The 21,872-nt window shown below is 41.0% G+C and overlaps 1 protein-coding gene across 4 annotated transcripts in view; it reads left to right on the plus strand.

Annotated features, from left to right (window-relative positions):
* The window catches only part of tmem132e (transmembrane protein 132E), a 447,998-nt gene that overhangs the window by 367,160 nt on the left and 58,966 nt on the right, over positions 1 to 21,872 (plus strand). For all 4 annotated transcript variants that reach the window (XM_037747985.1, XM_037747987.1, XM_037747988.1 and 1 more), the window contains 2 exons: positions 8,295 to 8,435; positions 19,946 to 20,138. In XM_037747985.1, the coding sequence (XP_037603913.1) occupies positions 8,295 to 8,435; positions 19,946 to 20,138 (334 nt within the window). The remainder of the gene's footprint in view (positions 1 to 8,294; positions 8,436 to 19,945; positions 20,139 to 21,872) is intronic.

Genomic DNA, 21,872 nt, shown 5'->3' on the forward strand with positions numbered 1-21,872 from the left:
ATGACAGTAAACTGAATATCTTTGAGTTGTGGACAAAACAAGACATTTGAGGATGTCATCTTGGGCTTTTGGGAAACACTGATTGACATTTTTTTCCCATTTTCTGATATTTTATAGACCAAACAAGTAATTGATTAATCGAGAAGATAATCGTTAGTTGCAGCCCTACAGTACTTCTCAGGTTGGTGTCCAGTTTCCTCTAGTCTATAGGGTTATTCGGGGGTGTTTCATTAATAACAAAGCTTTGGTGTATACTTAAGTAATGCTCATATTCACTGATGTTTAGAGAAATATAACTCAAACCATTCAGATGGACTAATTTTATTTGTATTTATTTTATTTATTTTATTTATTTTATTTTATTTATTTTATTTATTTTATTTATTTTATTCAGTTTATTTAGTTTATTTATTTATTTCAAACATGAAACGAAAAAAACCAAAACAGATAGAATGCACAGTAAACATATAATCATAATAATAATAATAATGTAAACTTTATTTGTATAGCACTTTTTTTAACAACAATAAAACAATAAAAATACAATAAAACTCGAAATATAGATTGATAAATTGCAATTAAATAAAATTCACAGAGAGATAAAATATTTTTTTTCAAAGAAAGTTTTTAGGAGAGATTTAAAAGTAATAATAGATTAAGCAGACCTAATCTTATAAACAATACAAACGGACAGCACAAATAAATATTCAAAAAGTAGCAGTAAGAAGTGTACACTTACATGTTTATGATCCGACCTATTCTCCATAACTCAAACAATTATCCCAGTATTTATCATAAATACAACTCACAAACAACTCCCCCAATGTTACTATGCACAACCCAAATATCCACTCATCCCAAAAAAAACATTTTTGGTACATCTCCTTAGATTGATTTATATCTGGAGCTTGCTTTAAGGAATTTATGTCCAATCATTTCACATGTTTAGCACGATCCCCTAACATTGCCTCAGACCCTCTCTAAACATCCTAATCTAAAAAATGTATTTGGGTCAATGCACTCTAGTCCAGAGGGAAACGAGTGATACCCAACATCTTGCTGCTGGACACAAGGGAGTTGTTCAAACCCTCAACAGTGTCAGTCCTGTCACATTATTTGTATTCTTTTAAAGATGTTTTTATTGATGCCAAATAGTCATTTTTTCCCATAAACAAATACACATGAAAAACAGACAAACACCTCACACCCACAGCCTCACGTTCACAATTTAAAAATAGAATAGAATCACATAAAGTTCAATGGTGTGAGGTTTTAATGTACAGTATGTTGTAAACAGCAGGAAGTAGACAATAAGAGCACAGTAGGACACATTTCCATACTACTTCGCCAGCCATGGGGGTGTAATGATGGTAGTAATTAAAGCCAGAAAAGAGCCCCATGTTGTTCCGTACGTTGATGGTTTCCTCCTCACACTAGACAAGATCTTTTCAGGTGTACTATAGGATGGTAATTCATTTAACCACTGTGAAGGACGACGGTCAGATTTGCAGTTTTGTAGAACACACTTTTCCACAGCTGTGCCCGAGGTATTTTTTATTTCGGTTCACATTAAAGGTTCTCCATATGATATCCAGAGCATTAACAAAGCAGCCGGGCTGGCCGCGAATGCATTTAAGTGCATATTTTTGAATGTCTGCGTGCCCCATTGCCGTTGCTTCTACTGTTTTAGTGTTTTCAGCACTGTTACTGTTAGCCGCCGGCTCAGCTGTTGACATTATGAGAGCCGTGCGGAGGCAATAAAAACGTCCCCAATCTCGCATTTAGCACCTTTAAGTCCTTTTGTGTCTCCCAAGACCCTAAGGTCAGATGAAATTTCATTTTTTTTATAATATCTTAAGCTATTCCAACAATGTATTCACAAAAGAGCAATTCCAAATGTGTATGAATAAAATCTCAGGCAATCGGGAGAGATATTCTTGTATATTTCGTGCAGTCTATGTGACATTATTAAGGCATATGTCACACTGGTGGTGTGTATGCAAGCATCAAAACAGGTACACTTACAAAAACTCAACATCAGAAGTGCCATCGACAGCGTGCATCATTGTCAGGATACGCCACTGTCCTATATCCCCGCATCCATGCACCTTGAATTGGCACATCCAGCTACTGGACCCTGACCCCCTTTTGTAATGAACATTTAGATTAATCCTATACAGTACACATATGTACTCTAGACTATTAAAATTGTATTTCATTGTCAAGATTTAAAATGATTAATGTCTTAAAAATGCATTTTTATACAGTCAGTCTCATTATGTCGCCTGCGGGGACGTCCTCCTTAAATCTGTTCAATAAATACTCTTTAAAAGGGCCATTAAGGAAAAATTAAAGACTTGGGGAGCTATGACTTGATTTTAATCCTAGTTTGCATATTTTATTTATTAACAGAAGACAGTTCCATTAAATTACAGTGTGTGGCATGGCAGCTGACGTGATTTCTGGCAGCAAATGTCATAAATGGGTCATGAGGACATGGGCCTCGGTGCCCAGCGGAGAGTCATCCAAACTCTCGAGTACAAGCAGCTGCAAAAGAAGAGACAGAGGAAGCTGTAATAAGAGGGGAAGAGCATACAATGTATTGAAGAGAAGGACTTTAAAGTTTTGTTGAGTACATTTGTACATGTCTTTAAAGGTGCAACGTGTAACATCTGGATAGAATCAACAAAACAAATAACATTATCAACAGAATGTGAAGAGGTGTTGATGTTAATGTAAAAGACATCTATGTATTGTGTTGCAGAGATATCTACTGAAAAGCTCAACCTTTTGAGGTCAATGCCTAACCTTAACTATTTGATGTCAGCGCCTAAATCTCGCAGGAGTTTCGCAATATGCATGTTACCCTTCAGCCACGACTATTAGTGGCACAGTAAACACAAAGATGGCTAAAACGATACTTGAATTTTGCGTATTCTTCCCTGTTGTTAGTTGGTTTTCTTTTTCTATAACTAATGATAGTAAATTTAAATTGTATGGACCCAGTAGTGGAGGTGAAACGCTGCCACTGGAGCATGTGGCCAGATGTTACAAACCTTTAACACCATTCTGTGCTAAGCACTTAGAAATAAAAGTATTGTACAGATGGATGTTTTAAAGGGTCTTACAGCTCCAGCATGTGATGAGTTTTCTTCCAAACTCTCTGCAATAGGCATCGCTGGTAGACTACAAAATCACAGCAGCTGATGAAGTCATTTCGGTATCGATCACTGACTGATCGCAGTGTGTTGTCGTCATTTCGAGCTGCGGGACAGCGCTGACTTTACCACTAAATACGAGAGTAAATTTGATAACCCCAGGGAGCTCAGAAACAGGCAGCTCAGAAATCTGGCCTGAAATGTGTTGACCAAAAGCTCTCCTGTTTAGCAGTCCGCCTGCCAACTCGGAGTCTAATAGGTGTTGCCATGGCAGAAGGCATCTGTGTGGAATGAGTAAGTAATAGCTCTGTCTTAGCTGAAGTGGCTCACACTGCCTCTCCTCCTCCTGCAGCAGCAGCAGCAGCACGGCTCACAGAGATTTTCTGAGAATTTGGGCGTGTATTATTGCTGGTTACTGCCGTACAGCTTTTCCATTTGCAATGCTCTTTCATTAATCAGCATTAACACTGTTCAACCGGAGCCCGATTCATGTGGCGCTCCCGTGGGTAATGCTTCATCCCCTCTCATTTGTGGTGCAAAAATTAACCAGAGTCTGTGAAAAAGGGACTGTCTGATTAAAAACATTGGTTCTGTGCAATATGCGGGCTCTCTAAAAAAGATTATGATGAATATGTAGTGGCTTTTATAAGCTGCTTGTGAGTGTAGGTAATGAATATAAATACTCACCGGCGTTTGCATCCTGACCACTGGAAACGGTCGTGCCCTACAATAATGTGTAATTATCATCTCTTATGATCAGTGTTTTCACAAGCTACCGTGATCAAGCAAACTGGGTCACCTCATTTAGTGAGAGTCGTCTGCGAGTGTTACGTTTCCCCCCTTTTCAACTCACATCAAAGGCAACGCGCTTGATCAGGGCGATTTCTTAAACATTACATATTTCTGTTTCATCTCCCCTTGACGGAGCTGTATCAGATAATTGCCGTATTTCCTCTAATGTGGGGGGATTTGATGAAAGAAGACAATGCAATAACAAGAAACAATGTTTCCGAAAGCTGCAACCTGTGCTTCGTCTGTTTACTTCAGACAAATTGGAGAAGTCAAATACATCACTTTTGATGGGAGGATTTGTACCAGACATGGCACGTTTAGGACAGCAAATACAAAAGCTTTCATGGAGTTGAGTATTTCTAGGTTTAGTCGACAATAGTGTAGTTAGTCATGAATCATAATTCTCTAAATTACATTCATTTGTGTAATTTTGTCATTAAGTTTGCGGGACTCGTTGAAACCACTGTGTGTACAGTAGGTTATTAATTTGAACTCGATGGCTAATGATAAGTTAATGATTATAATTAGCTTGCCCTTAATCACTTGTTAAATACTATCAGCAGCAAACTGAGAATGGTTGGCATTAAAACCCAGATTGTGTCGGAGCCGTGTGCCTATTCTGGCTGGAGAAGGAGAGACGGCTTAAGCTGAAAGTCAATTGCTTTCACAAATCATGGATGAGTGGCCGACGCACTGAGCGCAGGTTGGCGTAGCAAATGGAAACACCTCAGCGGGACTTCAGATTTTTTATCTGTCAAAGAAATAAATGGAACGATCTGGAAGATGTCGCAGGAGGAGGGCGGCGGGGGGGGGGCGCTCAAACTTTCATCCGAATGTAAATGAGACACTTGAGAGAAAAATATGATTTAGGGGTAATGCTTTCAGTGAGTTTGTCCAGAGCAGCAGTGATGTCATGGCAGGAAGAGAAAAACGACACTGTGCTTTCCTGTAAACGAGGCAAAAGTCATTAAGATCCCCAGAGTTTGGCCTGCAGGAAAGCAGCAATTGGCACTCATATTTTCCAAACCAATGTGACAACCTTCTTGACAACACTGTCTGATACTCTCCATGTCATTTTCATGGAGTGTTTAATACAGAATTACATTATTTTCCTTGTGCTTGTGACCACAATGTACAAAGTGAGATTTTCTTTTCTCTGTTCTTATACACTGTTCATACAGTAGCTATACCTACGGAAAGCAATGCATATTTAATCCACGTAATCGTGAACCAGGAAGTATAAAGAGCGACAAACACTGTGTATTGAGGAGATCCGAGTGGATGGTCAACACGTTCTCACTCCCAACTCGTCAAATACCGCCGCTTGGTCCGTGCTCCTCGGCATCGGAGATAACGCACAGGGTATCCCCCTTGCGTTACTTTTGGACGGACGAGGGACGGCGTGTCAATATATGCTTGTTACATGCATAGTGTCCTTTCAAAATAAACTTCCGTTTTCACAGGAAGTTAGGTTTAGGCAACTCAACCACTTAGTAGGGTGATAGTTGTGGATGGTTGTGGTTGACGTTAACTTCGCTGACTAACGACTCAACGTTACTTTTAGTTTCACACGGGACACGAACACCAGTCTACTGGTTTCCACCACCCCTCCTGCCCGCCCTGAGTGGACTCTCATGCTATTAATACTTTGTCATTTGCTCCGACCGTCGAATAACACCGCTGGTGGGTTTACATTGGAGTTAGTTGAAAGCCCGGTTCGTGACATACTGTTGCTAAAGGGCGCCTCCGTGCATCGGTACATCTGATACCGAGGGGAGCTGCCCAATCTGCGGTATTGGACGAGTTGGGAGTGAAGGTTTGGATGGGTGAGTGAAGAAAACACCGGTCTGTCGTCCAGGAGACCGCTGTTTGTGTCCCGTGTGAAACCAGAAGTCAATGTTGATTTATTTGTTGCGTAACTTCCGTACTTAAGTAACGCCACTTCCACATTCCCAGCTGCAGTGCAGCGCAGATGCGGAAGACCGGAAAACGTTGACCAATCAGAGCAAATCTGGCTTTTTCGGGACGGGGTCTTCAAGAGACAGGCGTTAAAACAGAGCATTTCAGACAGAGGGTGAATACAGGTATATTCAGACAGACGAATGTGAATATGTCCTAGTAGAAACACAAAATACAAGTAATATAAAAGTGAGCATGATACGCCCCCTTTAACTTCAGTCTGTTTTTTAGTGAATTGTCTTGAAGGCAGACAAACAAAAGCCAAATATGTTAATAATTCATCTCTGTCTTGTGTTTCATGAAAATGAGACCATCAGATCGATGATCTCCATTTGCTCTGCATGTCTGTGGAAGGGCCGCTTGTTGTCTCCATCGGTGCAGGAGTCGGGCGTGGCTGCTCCGTGGTCAAATAACCAGAATCACAATAATAACGGGGGAGAAGAGAGTGCTTTTGTTTTTCCTCTTTGCTGTTTATTATTCTGACAGTGGACACCTTAATAGCACGTCTAGGTAAAGTCACAAAGGACAGCTGCCAGAGCTGGTTTGTTGCTCAGCTGACAGAAAATTTCAAATTATTCATCGCTGATTTGAACAGCCTCTTGGTTTAAGGTGCGCTGTCGTCAATATACACATATATCATTTCTCCTCTGAAAGCCTGCTTACTTTCACAGTCAACATTTTTTCAACAAGTTCAAGTCTGAATCCAGTTTTATCAGGATGCTGTGGCTAAATATCTTAAGATGTGAAAAATGATAAGTCAAGGCCTGACCGTTCTTTAAAAAATGAAATGGGAAAGTGCTTGCTGTATATCGGCGCAGCCAACATATCTTGTCATTTTGTACTCTTTTATAGCTTTCTTCTTTTGAAGCTATTTATCTAAGTATTTGCCATAGACTGTATATAAGATGTCGATAGTCACCGTGACGTCACCCATCGGTTTGTAGACTACCGTTTTGAAGCCTCGAGTTCTGCATTCTGGCCGTCACTATCTTGGTTTATTGGAACCAGAAGTGACATGAGAGGATGGAGCTAAGTACAACCAAACGCTGAATAAGACATTTTTAGGCGACCAAAAATGTTATAATTAACTTTGATGAACTAAAAACACACTGTGAAAGGGTAAAAGTTGTAAGACGAAAACGAGGACAGCTCCCAGACCGGACAACGCCGTGGTAGCGACCTGTCAATCACAAGGTAGCCACGCCCTAAAGCATCCCCTGCTTTATGGTCTATTTGACTCTAACTAGGACCATAATTTACTAAATGAACATCATGCTGTATTGAAGAAGACTTGAAACTAGCGATTGAGACCATAAACTCATTTTTACAATGTTTACTGAGGTAATAAATCAAGTGAGAAGTAGGCTCATTTTCTCATAGACTTCTATACAATCAGACTTCTTTAAGTTTAAGGACGTCTAAGTTAAGAACCGGAGGTTGCTGCCTGGTATTTGCTGTATTTATCTTCTCTTCTATCAACAGACGGATTTGGGACATTAGTTATTTTTGTGGTGGGAATATGCAGATTTATGCAGATAGTGTATGCACACTGTATACACACATGCATGTTCAGTTTGTGAACGTGCAGAATCTCCGCAGGCACCGTAAAGTTAAGATTATGATCGATGCATTTGTGTATACATGTCTGTTTATTTAGGTCTGTGAGCGAGAATGTTTGGCGAATTACACATACAGTATGTATATTAGGTTCACTGGTATTATTTATTCTCTATATGGTGTAAGAGAAGTAGGAGGTATACATTTTCCACGCAATGTATTTCAGTCCCCGGTCTATTTAAAATGAGAACCTGAAATATTAAGGGGCTGCATGGAGTATGAGTGGTTTCCACGTTCAAACATCCTCCCTGCTGAAGCGTCCCGGGTTCTGTAGCTCACCCTGACCTGCCTCCCTGAGGAGCTGAGGGTTGTAGGAGGAGGATTTCACCTCACAATCAATAATGTATCCTGATGTCTTTGGGAAATCCACCATCATTTAATCTGTTATTTATATGAAATGCCTCATTAGTTAGTGTGTCTAAATGTTTTCATGTGAATGAATTTGGAAGCTTTCAGGTGTCAGTGGCTAGTGTATAAATGCCCAGTGGGTGCAGTATAAAGCATGGTAGATTTGATTTTACAGGGATTATTAGTGGACCCTGTGACCTGAAGCAGTCCTAGCCTTCTGGTCTCATGTATCATTGCTCTGTCATCTTCATTCATCTCTGTTATTGATTCATCTGTGCAATTGCTTTTGCCATGACGCAATGCGAGGAGGAGGACTGCTGCACACAGAGGGCGCTCACCTCCGACCTTGCACATAAATCAACCCGCTCTAATAAAATTGACTCGTCCCATTCTTCCCCCCCCCCCCGCCATTTCCTGCAGGGTCAAAGCAAAGAAAGGGGTGAACCTGCTCGAGACCAAGTCGAAGAACGCCCAGTGGAAGGTGGACTGGGAGGTTCAGTCTGGCGCCAAGCACTCCATCACCACCATCGACGTGAACAAGAACAAAGCAGTCAAACAGGGGTAAGTCAACAGCCCCGGGCCTAAACACACCGTGGCTCTCTGACCAACTGCTGCTGCTGCAGCTGGTGATTCCTGCCCTCGCTCCTGCCACGCAGACAGCGATATTTGTCTTCCTTAACAATGGACAAAAGGTCTCCAGAAAGGCTTCCTTGCGTGTAACAGTCATAGTTCGCCCTCTGATTAAAGGTAGCTTTTAAAAGCATACAGCGTTCTCTGTAAAGGCCCCAGGAGCTCCGGAAGATAAAATACAGCTTTGGCCCACAGCAGTGACTAAAAGCACCCCCTGCTTTATAGCACAAAGTTAAATGAACGGAGATGTTATCTGCTTAGTCTCACTACATCTGCTGTTAATTCGGTCTACGTGGAGTGATGAGGTAGACGGTTCTGACTGCGGGCTTTAAAATACCTCCGAGATGAGATCTTGTCTGAGAGCAGTAATTATGCCAAGTTCCTCAAAGGAGTAAAAACACCTAATCACAGTCCTGCAGTGTCTGACGGGGCCGTAATGGACTCTGTCTGGGCAGATTCTACAGTAAATGCAACTTTATGGTAATACTGAAACTAGAGTTGCTAAGTGATTTGCAAGCTTAATGTAGTCTAAATGGTGTATAGCCTATTGATGCATCTGCTCGCCTGCCTTTAGGAATACAGCCCGACATTTGGAGGCAGCTTAAAGGGTCAATTTACATGACAAAGGAAGTGGTATGTAGCCAGGGAGATAGTTTTGGTTTCATTAGTACAGATTTTGGCAGATCTGCCTCCACTCAGATACAATGGAGGTCAATTGGAGACGGGATGGAAATGTTTGATGCTCACAGTAGTGAAAGATTATATTTAAAAAGAAATTCAACAGCAACATTTTATTCCATAGTCTGTTTCCACAGTTTCCTTAGGTGCTATTTCTTTGGTAGAAAGTCAGTGGCGGTTCAAGACCATTTCAAATGGTGAGAGTACTATTGCATACCTAGGTAGGGGTAAAGCAGTCGTCCACTAATCAAAAGGTTGGTGGTTCGATCCCTGGCCCTTGCAGTCTGATAATGTCCCACTATCCTTGGGCATGATACTAAACCCCAAATTGTGAGTGTGAATGTTTATCACTCCTGAGGAATATGTAGCACATTGTATGGCAGCTTCTGCCACCCACCAGTGTATGAATGTCTGTGTGAATGGGTGAATGTTGAATTGTGTTGTAAAGTGCTTTGAGTGGTCACTAAGACTAGAAACGTGTTATATAAATTCAGTCCATTTACCACCCCCTTAGTTTTGGTTCTCCAAAAGACTAACGACACACAGATAACAATAAACACAATAATACTTATTCAGCAGGTTGGACTCATACACTGTTTGTAGCTTTACCAATGAAAATCAATGCACTGTAATTCATACATATCCCACAAAATCGATTCATATGTAATCCCAACCCGTTCCCATTCCCACGGCGTCAAATACAGAGGCTTTGTTACGGCCGTGGGCACGTGATATCATCGCACAGGACACTCTATACCGCCTGTATGATCTCACCGGGTTTTCCATTTACTACAATGTAAACCCATCCGTGGTAACAGTAAACGCTCAGTGAAAGAGCGCTGGGAGTGACTGTGGAGAGGTAGTTTAAAGAGTGAAAAGACACACTTAGATGGGCGTGAGGGTAGTTGGATGGGTCCAACAAACACAAGGCTTTCATCCAGGAGACCGCTGTATGAAACTAGCAGTCAACGTTGATTTATTTGTCACTTAACGTCCGTACTGAAGTTACATCACTTCTTTAACCCAAAAGTTTTGTTGCCTAAACCTTACCAAGTAGTTCCCTGTGAGGACGGAATTTTATTTTGAAAAGACTGCATGTATGTAAAGAGCTGAAATTGAAGCATGATGCTCCAATGTTCCAGTGTTCCAATGAAAACTATCAACAGTAAAGTTTATGGGTTATCCAGAATAACCAGGACACCGTTTCTTGAATTGCTGTTTAATTTTTGATAAATGTTTCAAGCAACACCTAGAATTCAATTCGCCTCAATTGTACAGAAGTGGTGGAAGAAATCTCAAACTATCTGCATGGATGCCACTATGGGTAGGTGAGAAAATAAGTTTCTCTTTTTGTTTTATGGAATTAGAGTGAACTGATCCTTTAAACAGCTGCTTGCACATTAACACAGTGAACATCAATCTCATTTTGCTCATGGTTTTTATATGGCTCCAGTTTGGCCTGTGAGCTGGCTCCACTGAGAGAAAGCAACTAAAAATTTACAACCATAAATCACAATATGTGATGCGTTCAATTCATTAGGAGCTGAGGCACTGGGAGTGAGGCTGGTTATCACCGAGCCTCGGAGACATTAGCGACTGCTGGTCTAAATATTGGCATCCCCATGGACTCCCCGAGAGAAAGGACAGAGAGGCAGAAGGCAGAGTGGCCTCACCTGAAAAAGAAATCCACCCTTCCTCTCTTGTTTGCTTCTTAGCGCCTTCGTGGCAGCATTTCTTGCTATATTTAGTGACCCTTGTCATGTAATCTTTGCCACCCTGTCACCATGTGTGAAATGTCCAGTAGGGGGTCAAGCATGGATAGAGAAACAACGTGTCATGCTGCATTTTGTCAAGAACTCAGCCAATTGTGTGACCACCCAAGGCCAAGCAGACAAACAATCGGCATCTAAAGTCATAGTCACGGAAGAATTCACCTTTTGATGCTTCATTCCCATCAAATTGATTGAGCGATGTATTTCCTACTGATTTAAGCATAAAAAAAACACGACAGGATATAAGGGAGCCACAAAAATCATTTCTTCACAATTAACCTGACAAACACCGACCTGTAACTCATTTAATGGTTCAGTTTATGTTATCCCACTTTCAGCACCTTCTATTTTCTTTCTTGTTTGAGTGGATGAGTTTATTCTGCAAGATGTGCAGCAGCCTAAGACTTTACAGTAATGAGCCCCAAAAATACACAAATTCTCGAGACAATTCTTCCCCTAATTATCCGACTCAATTCAGCAATAAGCAGAGCTCTAATATGTTTTCTAAGTTCAATAATTGTTCTCATTCATATGTCTTTTTGTGCAAGATTTAAACAGCAAACTAAGTAACTGCTCACTATTTAAAGCCGCTTCATACTCCCGTCTCCCCCCCCCAAAAAAAAGACAAATATGCTCAGAGCAGCATCTCATTTGTGAACACATCTGAGTACCAGATCTGTTTGAACAGCTGCTTTTGTTTACTCAAAATTACCTGAAACTGAGGAAATGAGGTGACAATGTTTTCCCTTCGGGGCGTATTGTTGATCTCTTCATCACTCTCCTCTCTTTATTATTCTCCTCTTATCTGCTGTCTCTTAATCAGATCAGTCTTCAGTCAGCACTGGAATTATTCAGCGTATTTATTCTTCTGTAACCCTCCATCTGGAACAGGCCCATTCCAGCAGCGGCTCGTTGATAACGCCACATGAACCAATGCATTATTGATCGCGGTCAATGGCTTTCAAATGAATAATGTTCCTGAAAGAGCTGTGGCAGTGGCATTACCACTGTGGCAGTCAGGACAACAGAAATACGATGAGTCATTTTTTTTTGCTCTGAATGATTCAGTGTTTAACAAGGGAGGACTCAGAGCACATTTTTTAGTGCCAATATTGACTCCTAACAAAAACTTCTGCAGGAGGGACATAAGTCCCTTTCACACAGCCTGTTCAATGCGCCTCGCCGTTCTGTATTAACATCCTGTTTTCATTCCTAGGGCATCAAATTACCCCAGGCTGGTGTCATACACTGTTCATAGCTATACCTACGAAAAGTAATGCACTGTAACTAAAAAGGGAGGAAGTCGGGGTGGAAGGGTGGGTCAAAACATACCAGACTTTTGCTCAGGAGACCGGCATTTGTGTCCCGTGTGTCCCATGAAACCAAAATCAAATCAATGTTGATTAATTTAAAGGTCCCATATTAAAAAATGAGATCTTTCATAAAGCAGGTTTAAGTGATATATAAATACTGTGAAAGTATCAAAAAACACTGAATCCACAGAGAAATACACACAGCCCGTATTCAGAAACTGTGCGTTTGAAACAAGCCGTCAGGATTTCTGTACATTTGTGATGTCACAAATCTACAATTACAATTTAGGCAATTTCACATTCTAAATGTGTTCCAGTTTATTTTCTGTTGCAGTGTATGTGAATGACATCAACTGACAGGAAGTAAACATGGACCCAAGCTGTTTCCTAGCAACGCAATTTCGTTGCCACTCTGTTGAAATGCGCTAAAACAGAGCGTTTCAGACAGAACGTGAATACAGGTAGATGCAGACAGACATGATGAGGAAAATAATGTGATGTTTGAACATTAAAGCATGTAAACATGTTCTTATAGAAACCCAAAATACAAGCATGAACCTGAAAATGAGTATGATATGGGACCTTTAAGTAACGTTACCTCCAGTGTTATTTTAACCCAAACCACAATCTTTTCCTAAACCTAAGCAAGTAATTTTGTTGCTTAAATCTAAGGAAGTTGTTTCTTGTGAAGAATTGTGTATGCATTTAACGAGCGGAAATTGACACGCGTTGCTGGACATTCGTAGGAAAACGGACAAAAAAGTCTAGCTGCTTCCCTTTGCCTCCAGTCTTTATGCTAAGCTAGACTAACTGACTTCAGCTTGGTACATAACACACATAATCGATATTGATCTAAGAAAGAAACTATTCCTTTAAATTCATACTTTATTTCAATAAAACATCCCTATACTTTGCTTTAAGTGCTTTTAAGTGCTCTAGACTTTATATGACAGACTTATGGCCAGAGACACATTCACATCATAGACTGTATATAAAGACGGACGACATGAGGGCTTCCAAAAAGTGAAGCCAAAACATCTTTATCGCCCTCTGGTGGCTGGCTGCAGTATATATCATAAAGCCTGCCTCTTCCATGTTAGTGGGTGGGACACGGGCCAAACCAAAAAGTTAAAGTACGCGTCAAATCAATTTCTCCCAAAGATGGTTTCTGTCATTTTAGGTAGTTCTTATCATGCTGATGTTTGATCAAGTGTTCATTTTTCTGACAAGTTTGGTTTTCATTAGTTATTTGATGCTATAAATGCTAAATACAGTCTATGGTTTGCATGTGTGTGACAATGCCTCATGCATCCTGTGTCCATTTGGAGTGTTGCATGTGTACATCCTCAGAAAATGATGCAAACGCATGGTTAAAAAGCGAGTCTATCTCCAGCTTAAGCACGGACCAGTCTGAGCCCTCTGTTCACCATCTCTGTTGTAACTCTGCCTCGCAGTGCTTTGATCCGATGAACTCTCCCTGTTAATCAGTTCAAACAGACCTCTGATCAAAGAATGAAATCCCCCCTGAGCTCTAGAAAAAGCCCCAAGCTACAGCTTTTAAAATATATACTTTGTGCCATACAGACAGACAGAGCATCATTAACCTAATGGAAACAAGAGCGGACTTTCTTGAGCCATGTTTACCTCCATCCTCTCCTCCTCTGCTACGAAATCACCCACCACTACGTTTTAAAAAATGCCTTCATGTTGATTTTATTTGTCTAACATCAATATCGACATAAATCTCAGTTGCTATCAAATCTGAAGGGAATAGTTACATGAAATATTCAAACTCTTCATTTTAATAATGGAAGATAATGGAGAACAGAGTACAGGAAGGCTCACATAAACATTTCCTTGTGGAGCCATAATTCCTTTTTTTCCTCTGGAACCTTAGGAACTGGACTCAAGTGACATTAATTAGCTAACACATACATAATTTAGTATTATGATGAAAAGGTCACCCTATAATCCCATTGACATGCCCTGAGGAAATGTAATAAGATGTACTGTAACACTGCAGCTGCTGGAGCTGTGGCGAGGAAAAACGCTCACCAATTAAAGTAAAAGCTGTCATGGGTTTGGATGCTGTTGTTAGGCAACGTAAAGAGATAGAAAGCTAAAAGAGGAATCAATAAGGATTCTGATAAGGGCGTGTGCAGACGGACAGTGATGTGATATTTACTAAAAATTCCTAAAAAGTCTACTGACCCTCTCCATTGTCTATAAAAGCAGCCATGCAATGCATTCTGGTAGCGTGGCGGCGCAATTTAAGAGACGGGCGTCGTGTTGGGAGCTCCTCATTTGCATAAAGTTGAAGTCTAGGCTACTTTATGCAAATCAGGGGCGTCCGTCGCGACTTGCCGCCTTTTCAAAACTCCCAAGAAACTTTTAATTTAAGGTTGTCGATCCAAAATACAGACAGATTCAGCAACTGCATGGCTTATTTCTCCCATAAAATGTTTTCAGAAACACATTTCGATGAACTATTTTTGTGATATAAGAGAAGAAAGTTTCCAAACTAGCAGCCATGTTGGTTCTGGTTTGAAAGCTGGGAGCAGCAGGCCAAGAGGGAAAGCGTTCGTCCAATCAGGTGCCTGTCTAGTGACAGCCCATCAAGCATACAATGCTCGGAAGCAAGGCAATCCCTCGCGATAACAAACGGCCTTGTGGACATGTACCAAAAGAGAAAAAACTCTGGTATTGTTCAACACAGGCCATTTTGGTAGAATATGACAGTAGAATAGAAATGATTTAGTTTGAACAACTGACTTTCAGTTCTTGGCGACATACGTTCTTTGCTGTTGACACGCCCCCCTGAAAATAAAAACAAAGGAGTGTTCCCACCCGCATTTTCATTTTGAAAGAGCAGCGACCAATGAGGAAACTCCAACACTCGGCTGACCAATCGTGTCACTTCATCACTCACTCAGACACTGACAGACTTCTGCATGTGTAGGGCTGGCCCTCTGCGAGTGCTTTCACTTCCATTTGTTTCCCATACATTTTTTACAATTTACTCTTCTGTCTGATAAAGACAAAAAGCATGCCCCTTAACCCAGATCAGTGCATTGTGAACATCATTTTTCCTTCCCTCCGGCGCGGTGGCAGTCGACACTATTGAGCGTCTGTACATGTACTCACTCCAGTGGGCCATATTGATGACAGCTTTAGTGTGTCACAGACAGACGGGGGTGTTTGTTTTCAGTGAGTGATGTCGAGACAAATAGGCTGAGATCTCATCACGATGTTCCTGAGAGGAGCCGTTTGTGGGTGGAGGCTCGTACAGATAGTTTGATCCGGCTTTCATTAAAAGGCTCTCAGGCTGAATGGTGGGATGGGTGCTTTGCTTTTGTGAAGGACAGACGGCGAGCGCTTCACTCTCAGCTAAAGGTGAGCTTTGGGCGGGATGCTTCTCGTCACGGGCGGAGAGAGATTTAATTTGCCCCTTCTCCACCAGTGAAACAGTTTCACGTTAGGCTTGTTGAACTTGAGGATTACAAGCAGGATTTTCATAACATGCGAGCTGTTATCGCTTCTACATCACCGGCATGTTGGAGTCGTAAAACAGAGATGCCAGCTGAAGTCTTTGGTATCTTTGTGCCGCAGAGAGAAGCAAAAGAGAGAATGCTCAAATGTGTCATGTGCACGGCCACCAGAGCAATCAGGTTACCTACCAAAAAGCTATTGATTGGTCAGAAGCGAATCTGCAGCCACTGCAATTACGGTTATTTGAAAGTGAAAGGCAGAACCAAATTTGCAATCCCCTTGCACAAGGCCTTAAGATAGAAGAAGAAGAAGAAAGCTAGCACGATTAGAGAGCAGTTGATTGTTTATTGACAGGACTTGCACACTGTTTTCATTCAGAGACAATCACTGATTAATTCATTGCATATGATAACTCCATCTAAGTACGCAGGAATACCATTAGAAAACTGTCACTTCTCATCAGTTTTAGCGTCTCTCTTAACAACAGCCGCGTGCATAAGTGGATTAACGTATAGGAAAATAAATAAGGCTAATGTCAGATTAGATTTTGTCAGTAATGCACAAATAAATGATTCAGAAGAGATGTCTGACATGAAGCTGTTGCTAAACAACCCAGTCTCCTACAAAGAACATTTGTAGGAGACTGGGTCTACGCACACCACGGATGTGTCGAATGTCGATGTTTCTGAACCAAAAACGTTTCATATCAGCCTTGTATCACACTTGCAGGAACACACAATGCCACGTGGTTAACGTTGTGAGACGATTGGTAAGGTTTAGATAATTAAACTACTTGGTTAAGTAGAAAAAAACATAAAAGTGTGTGTTAAAATAATAACTCAACAACGTAATGTAACCAGCGTAAGTAAAATAAAACTGCCCTTAATGGACTTTCTTACATAACGTTACGTAACAAGCGTAAAGTCAACATTTACTTTTGGTTTCACACGGGACATGAACAGCGGTCTCCTGGAACTAAGTCCTGTGTTTGGGTGTCAAACTACTATTTCTAAGAGAAAGACCGAACTTTAATGCTCAATTTGTAGATACATCGAGTTCAAAGAATTTACTCATCATTAGGGCCCGAGCACCGACAACGTTGAGCCCCTCATTCAGGTTTCACCTACATGTATGAAATTTGGTAGGCTTATATAACATGTGGAGACGCACAAAAAAGCCTCTTGGAGGTATACCCAAAACCCAACAGGAAGTCAGCCATTTTTAATTGAATGTGCCATTTTCGCCCATTTTTAGCGATTTACAAGCCCTGTACTTTAATAAACTCCTTCTAGAGAATTCATCTGATCGACTTCAAATTTGGTCTGTATCATCTTAAGACTGTTGTGATGAAAATTTATCAAACGTTTGTGTTTTCATGCAACATTGGTGATGTGGCATGGCGGCAAAAATGCGTATTGTGCCATAAAACAGGATGTTGATGTAACCTCTGCATACTTTGTCAAATCTGCTCCAAATTTCTCAGCCATGATAAGGGTCCAGGCTTGAGGTCATTTACATGCCAAAACCAACTCAAAGTCCCACCCCTAAACTTGATGCCTGCCTTCTTTCATAACTCATGAGCCGTTTGTTGTAGATTCTCATGGGAGGTATCATTGCACTCAGCAGAGTTCCTGTTTCATTGTGTCTGGCCGCGACGACCGGCGTGCCGCCAGTACCCCCTGATGTACGTGAATGTGCAAGGGCCCGATCACCGCAGCTATGATTATGAGTTGGAATTACATTTTCAATAATACACATTTGTTATTTCATTGCACACAGAGATATTTTTGAGGGGTTGAGAAAATCATGTTTAACAGTTGCTCTTTGGTGGACTACCTTTGCTTTGAGGCTGTTTAAGATAGTTGAGTCCAATGCTTAAAAATTAAATAGCAACCACTAAGGGTAGTGAAAAGCAGGGAGGTTCAGACTGGTGGGCAGTGCGAGATTGATGTAGCGTTGTTCTCAGCTGTGCAAAATGAGATGAGTAGATATATTAGCTTGGTGCATTGATACATCATTAGTTAGATTCAAGTAAGGCTCAAGTGCCCTAAAAATCCTTTTTATTGTTACAGAAGAATTTGTATTCAGCGTTTGTGACCAGACAAAAAACAGTTTATAAAGGGATTAAGGCGCTACATGATTAAATTGCAGCATGAGAGAATGATTCATATTGTAATATGCTTTAGCAGAGTTTCAGCTTCTTCACCTTGACTTCATTTAATCAAGAAAGGTGTGAACCAAAAGCACTTATCATAATGGCTGCATGGACAACAAAAACACATTAACCAAAACCACTAATAGTAATGGTGGAATGTCTCTTTACAGCTCAAAACCTGAACATCACTACGGTGCTGCTTATTTTTCCACATCAAGTAATATGACATTTATGTGAGTAAAGAATATGGTAACATTTCAAAAGGGAAGTCAGTCGTCCAGTCGTGAAGCTTCAAGTTGACCTTTAAGATCCTATAGCTATGTTAAGTGCCTTGTGTCTGTCAGACTGAGATCTACCGATCACACTGAAGGACAATGAAATGTTGTGACGTTCACTTCATCATTGAATGTGACTGACAAGGTACGTGAGCTTTGCTGAATGCATAACATTGATTACACTCCACTGGAAGCTATACTGGCTTTTATTCTGAAATCTTCGCTGGACAGTCCCTCGGACATTGATTCATTGATCCAACCAGAACACTGTGTTCAATCTAAACGCAGTACATTCAGCTCTTTCTATCATTTCAGTACAAGCTATGACGTTATCTTCTGTAGGTGATCAACTGCGTTATGCATATTACATTATGCCTTTGTGTTATTATTTCATGTTCCATAAAAAGACATGCCTTCAGATATGCAGATGTAGAATAGAACAGTGAATAAAGAACAAATCATCCGACAAGTATCTGCTCGTCTCTGAAGCTTTTGGCTGCAGCACTTCACATGTTGAAGCCTTCATGAATACATTATCTCTTTCTTCAACTCGAGGGTAACTTAAGGAAAACTTTAAAAATAACTGCAGAGCAGTGTGTCGACAGCTCACAAAATGGTTTAATAATTAAAAACTATCCAGTCAACAATTCCATGACCAGAACTTCTTATTATTTTGTGTTTTTCATGAATATGTTGCTGTAACTGACATGTGGGCTTTAAAAAAAACATAATGCCTCCGCGCCGGAGACAGTTGTTTTCGGGTTGTCTATCCGAACGTCCGACCCATTCCCATGAACGTGATATGTCAGGAATGCCTGGAGGGAATTTCTTCAAATTTGGCACAAACATCTACCTGGACTCAAGGATGAACTGATTCCATTTTTGTGGTCAAAGGTCACTGTGACTTCCCATTCTCGTGGACGCGATATCTGCAGGGAATTTCATTACATTTGGCACAAACATTCACTTAGACAAAGGTCACTGGGACCTCTCAAAAAACTTGCCCATAACTCAAGAATGAAATGCTAATTATGTAGCCCAGTCTCACGGCAATGTGTGCATTACACCCGCCTGTCCACAACAAAAAATCATGTCAGTGTCACGTTTTGTTTCGCCAAGACGCCAATGACGGTTGTCACGTGATGTATGTCACGTGTTGTGTAGTCACGGAAGTCTAACTTCAGAGGTAGTTCCGAATTATATAAAGACAACTTATGTTGGGCAGGTGAGGAGGGGTATGGGTCCAACAAACACAGGACTTTCAGGCGGGAGACCCGTGTTTGAGACCGAGTTACGTTGGTGATGTTTGTCACTTGTTTTATAGTGATGTTTGTCACATATTTTCCATACTGACGTTACGTTGTTTCCGTACATGCTTTACTTAGTTTACATACTTATTTTAAGCCCAACCATGACGTTTTCCCTTAATCTAACTAATTGGTTTTGTTGCCTAAACCTAAGTGAGTGGCTTTGTTGCCTTTTGCTGGTACTGCAGGTTAATACAGGCGTCTAATATTCACATCTCTGTGTGGCAAAACGTGACACTGACATTCTGTCCAGGCGGGTCTATTACACACTTTGGTGTGGTATCGGGTTGAATTAGGACAATATCACACAAATGTCTAACAGGATAAAATGATGAAGTGATGACATTTCTGACAGACATTGATGTAAACTGACTGGTTGGCGGAGGCATACAACCACAAGGCGGTAATTCTAGTTTTAATGCTGTTTTGTGTGTGTTTTTATGGTGTGTCAGGGACGTATTGGGCAATGTGGAGGTGATGCAGTTGGACTTCGAGATGGAGAACTTCACCAGCCTCTCGGTGACCAGAAGGATCAACTGGAACATCGACTACAAGGGGCAGAACCCGCCGCCCGACTCAGAGAAGGTGGTGACGGAGTTGACGGTGGTGCAGCGAGATATCCAAGCCATCATCCCTCTGGCTATGGTGAGTGGCAGGATATACTCATATGGATATGATTGTTATTAAACTCAGAATCATATATATTATTTAAAGTTATCTGACTAACTCAGGTCCTTAGGTCCTTATCCTTTGTTGAATGAACCAAAACACCCGAACTAAAATGTCTTGTTTTAAAGAAAATTGGCCATTTATATTTTTGCCTTAAATATCAGCCTGCACTTGTTTATAAGTAGATATCATGTATCAGACATAATACAGACAGATAGTCATTACAAGTAAATCTAATCAACATCTACACTCTCTGCAATGACTTGCTGATTGTTAAGAAAGTCAACCAATCTTGGTGCACTTATTAGTCTTTTAACTGGGGCTCTTCTCCTTGCCTTGTGAAAGGTGCAATTAGTGCGGGTAGTAAACAGATTATGGGAACAAAGGGAAATTAATCAAGCAAGAGGCGTTGAGTACCTCTGGCTATGTCCTCTCTTGTGGTCTTCTTTCACTCATCTGTTTGAGGTAAAAAAGTCCAAAACCCACATGATATTTACTCATTAAATTTTACCGCGCATGGTAAATCATATAGAAGACTGGATGCAGGTGGCGTTTACAAGTAGACGTGCAGCAGTTGCTGAATGAGGACGGCACGTTGCTGTGTTCATGGTGGGCGAAGGTAATCATTGCAGCTCTGAGACTCTTCAAGAACCGTGAGGAGAAAATATGCTCAAATCATAACATGACAAACTGCAGCCCAACAGCTGTCAGCGTGCTGACTTGACTATGACTTGCCCCAAACTGCATGTGATTATCATAAAGTGGTCATGTCTGTAAAGGGGAGACTTGTGGGTACCCATAGAACCCATTTACATTCACGTATCTGGAGGTCAGAGGTTAAGGGACCCCTTTGAAAATGGCTATGACACTTTTTCCTTGCCAAAATTTAGCTTACGTTTGGAGTGTTATTTAGCCTCCATCATGAAAAGCTTGTATGACATGATTGAAACCAATGGATTCTTTAGGTTTTCTAGTTTCAGATGATGCCAGTATCTTCACTCTAGCTTTAAGGCAGCTACAACCTTAAAAATCGCAAGTTGCATTAATGCGTTAAAGAAATTAGTGGCGTTCAAATGAATTTTCTGTCGGTCAGTAGCCCATTCACCGTCATCTATTTGCATAATTCCAACTGTTCTTCACCTAAAGCTCCATTAAATATCCTTGAGCTGCAGCTCTGACTTTGTGTGTTCACATCTGTTGTAGCATACGGTTCACTTCATATCTCTGGTCCCCTTGAAATTTGGGATTAGCGTGCGTCCTGTACCCAGATGTGTTTAGCTGCGTTGCAAAATTAGATTTCTGCCTGCGTGACTCTCCCTTGTAAAATTCACATCCTGAAGCAAGATGGCAGGAACTATTGGTGCTTTTTTCTGTATAGCAGCCTGCCACCTCTGCACTACGTCGCAGTTAGATCACTGGTTATGGTACTGTATGATGTTAATGCTTTTTAGCTGCCGTCTCAAAGCACAGGACTCATGTTAATACTAGACAGAACAATGAAAAGGAGACTGGTATCATCGTCTCCAATATTTTTAGTTGGCAGGGAATTTCAAGGACATCAGTAGTCTTCCTTGTCGCTGTAAAAAGAAGATTTGGCCACATTTGTTTTTGAAATAGAAAGAGGAAAAGACTAAGCCCAGTCAGGTTTGATCAACTCAGAAAGTTTTTCACACCCTGGGAATCCCACTGAGTGCTTCCAATTAGTCTACC

The sequence above is a fragment of the Sebastes umbrosus genome, chromosome 17 (assembly GCF_015220745.1).
Source record: "Sebastes umbrosus isolate fSebUmb1 chromosome 17, fSebUmb1.pri, whole genome shotgun sequence".
NCBI lineage: Eukaryota > Metazoa > Chordata > Actinopteri > Perciformes > Sebastidae > Sebastes > Sebastes umbrosus.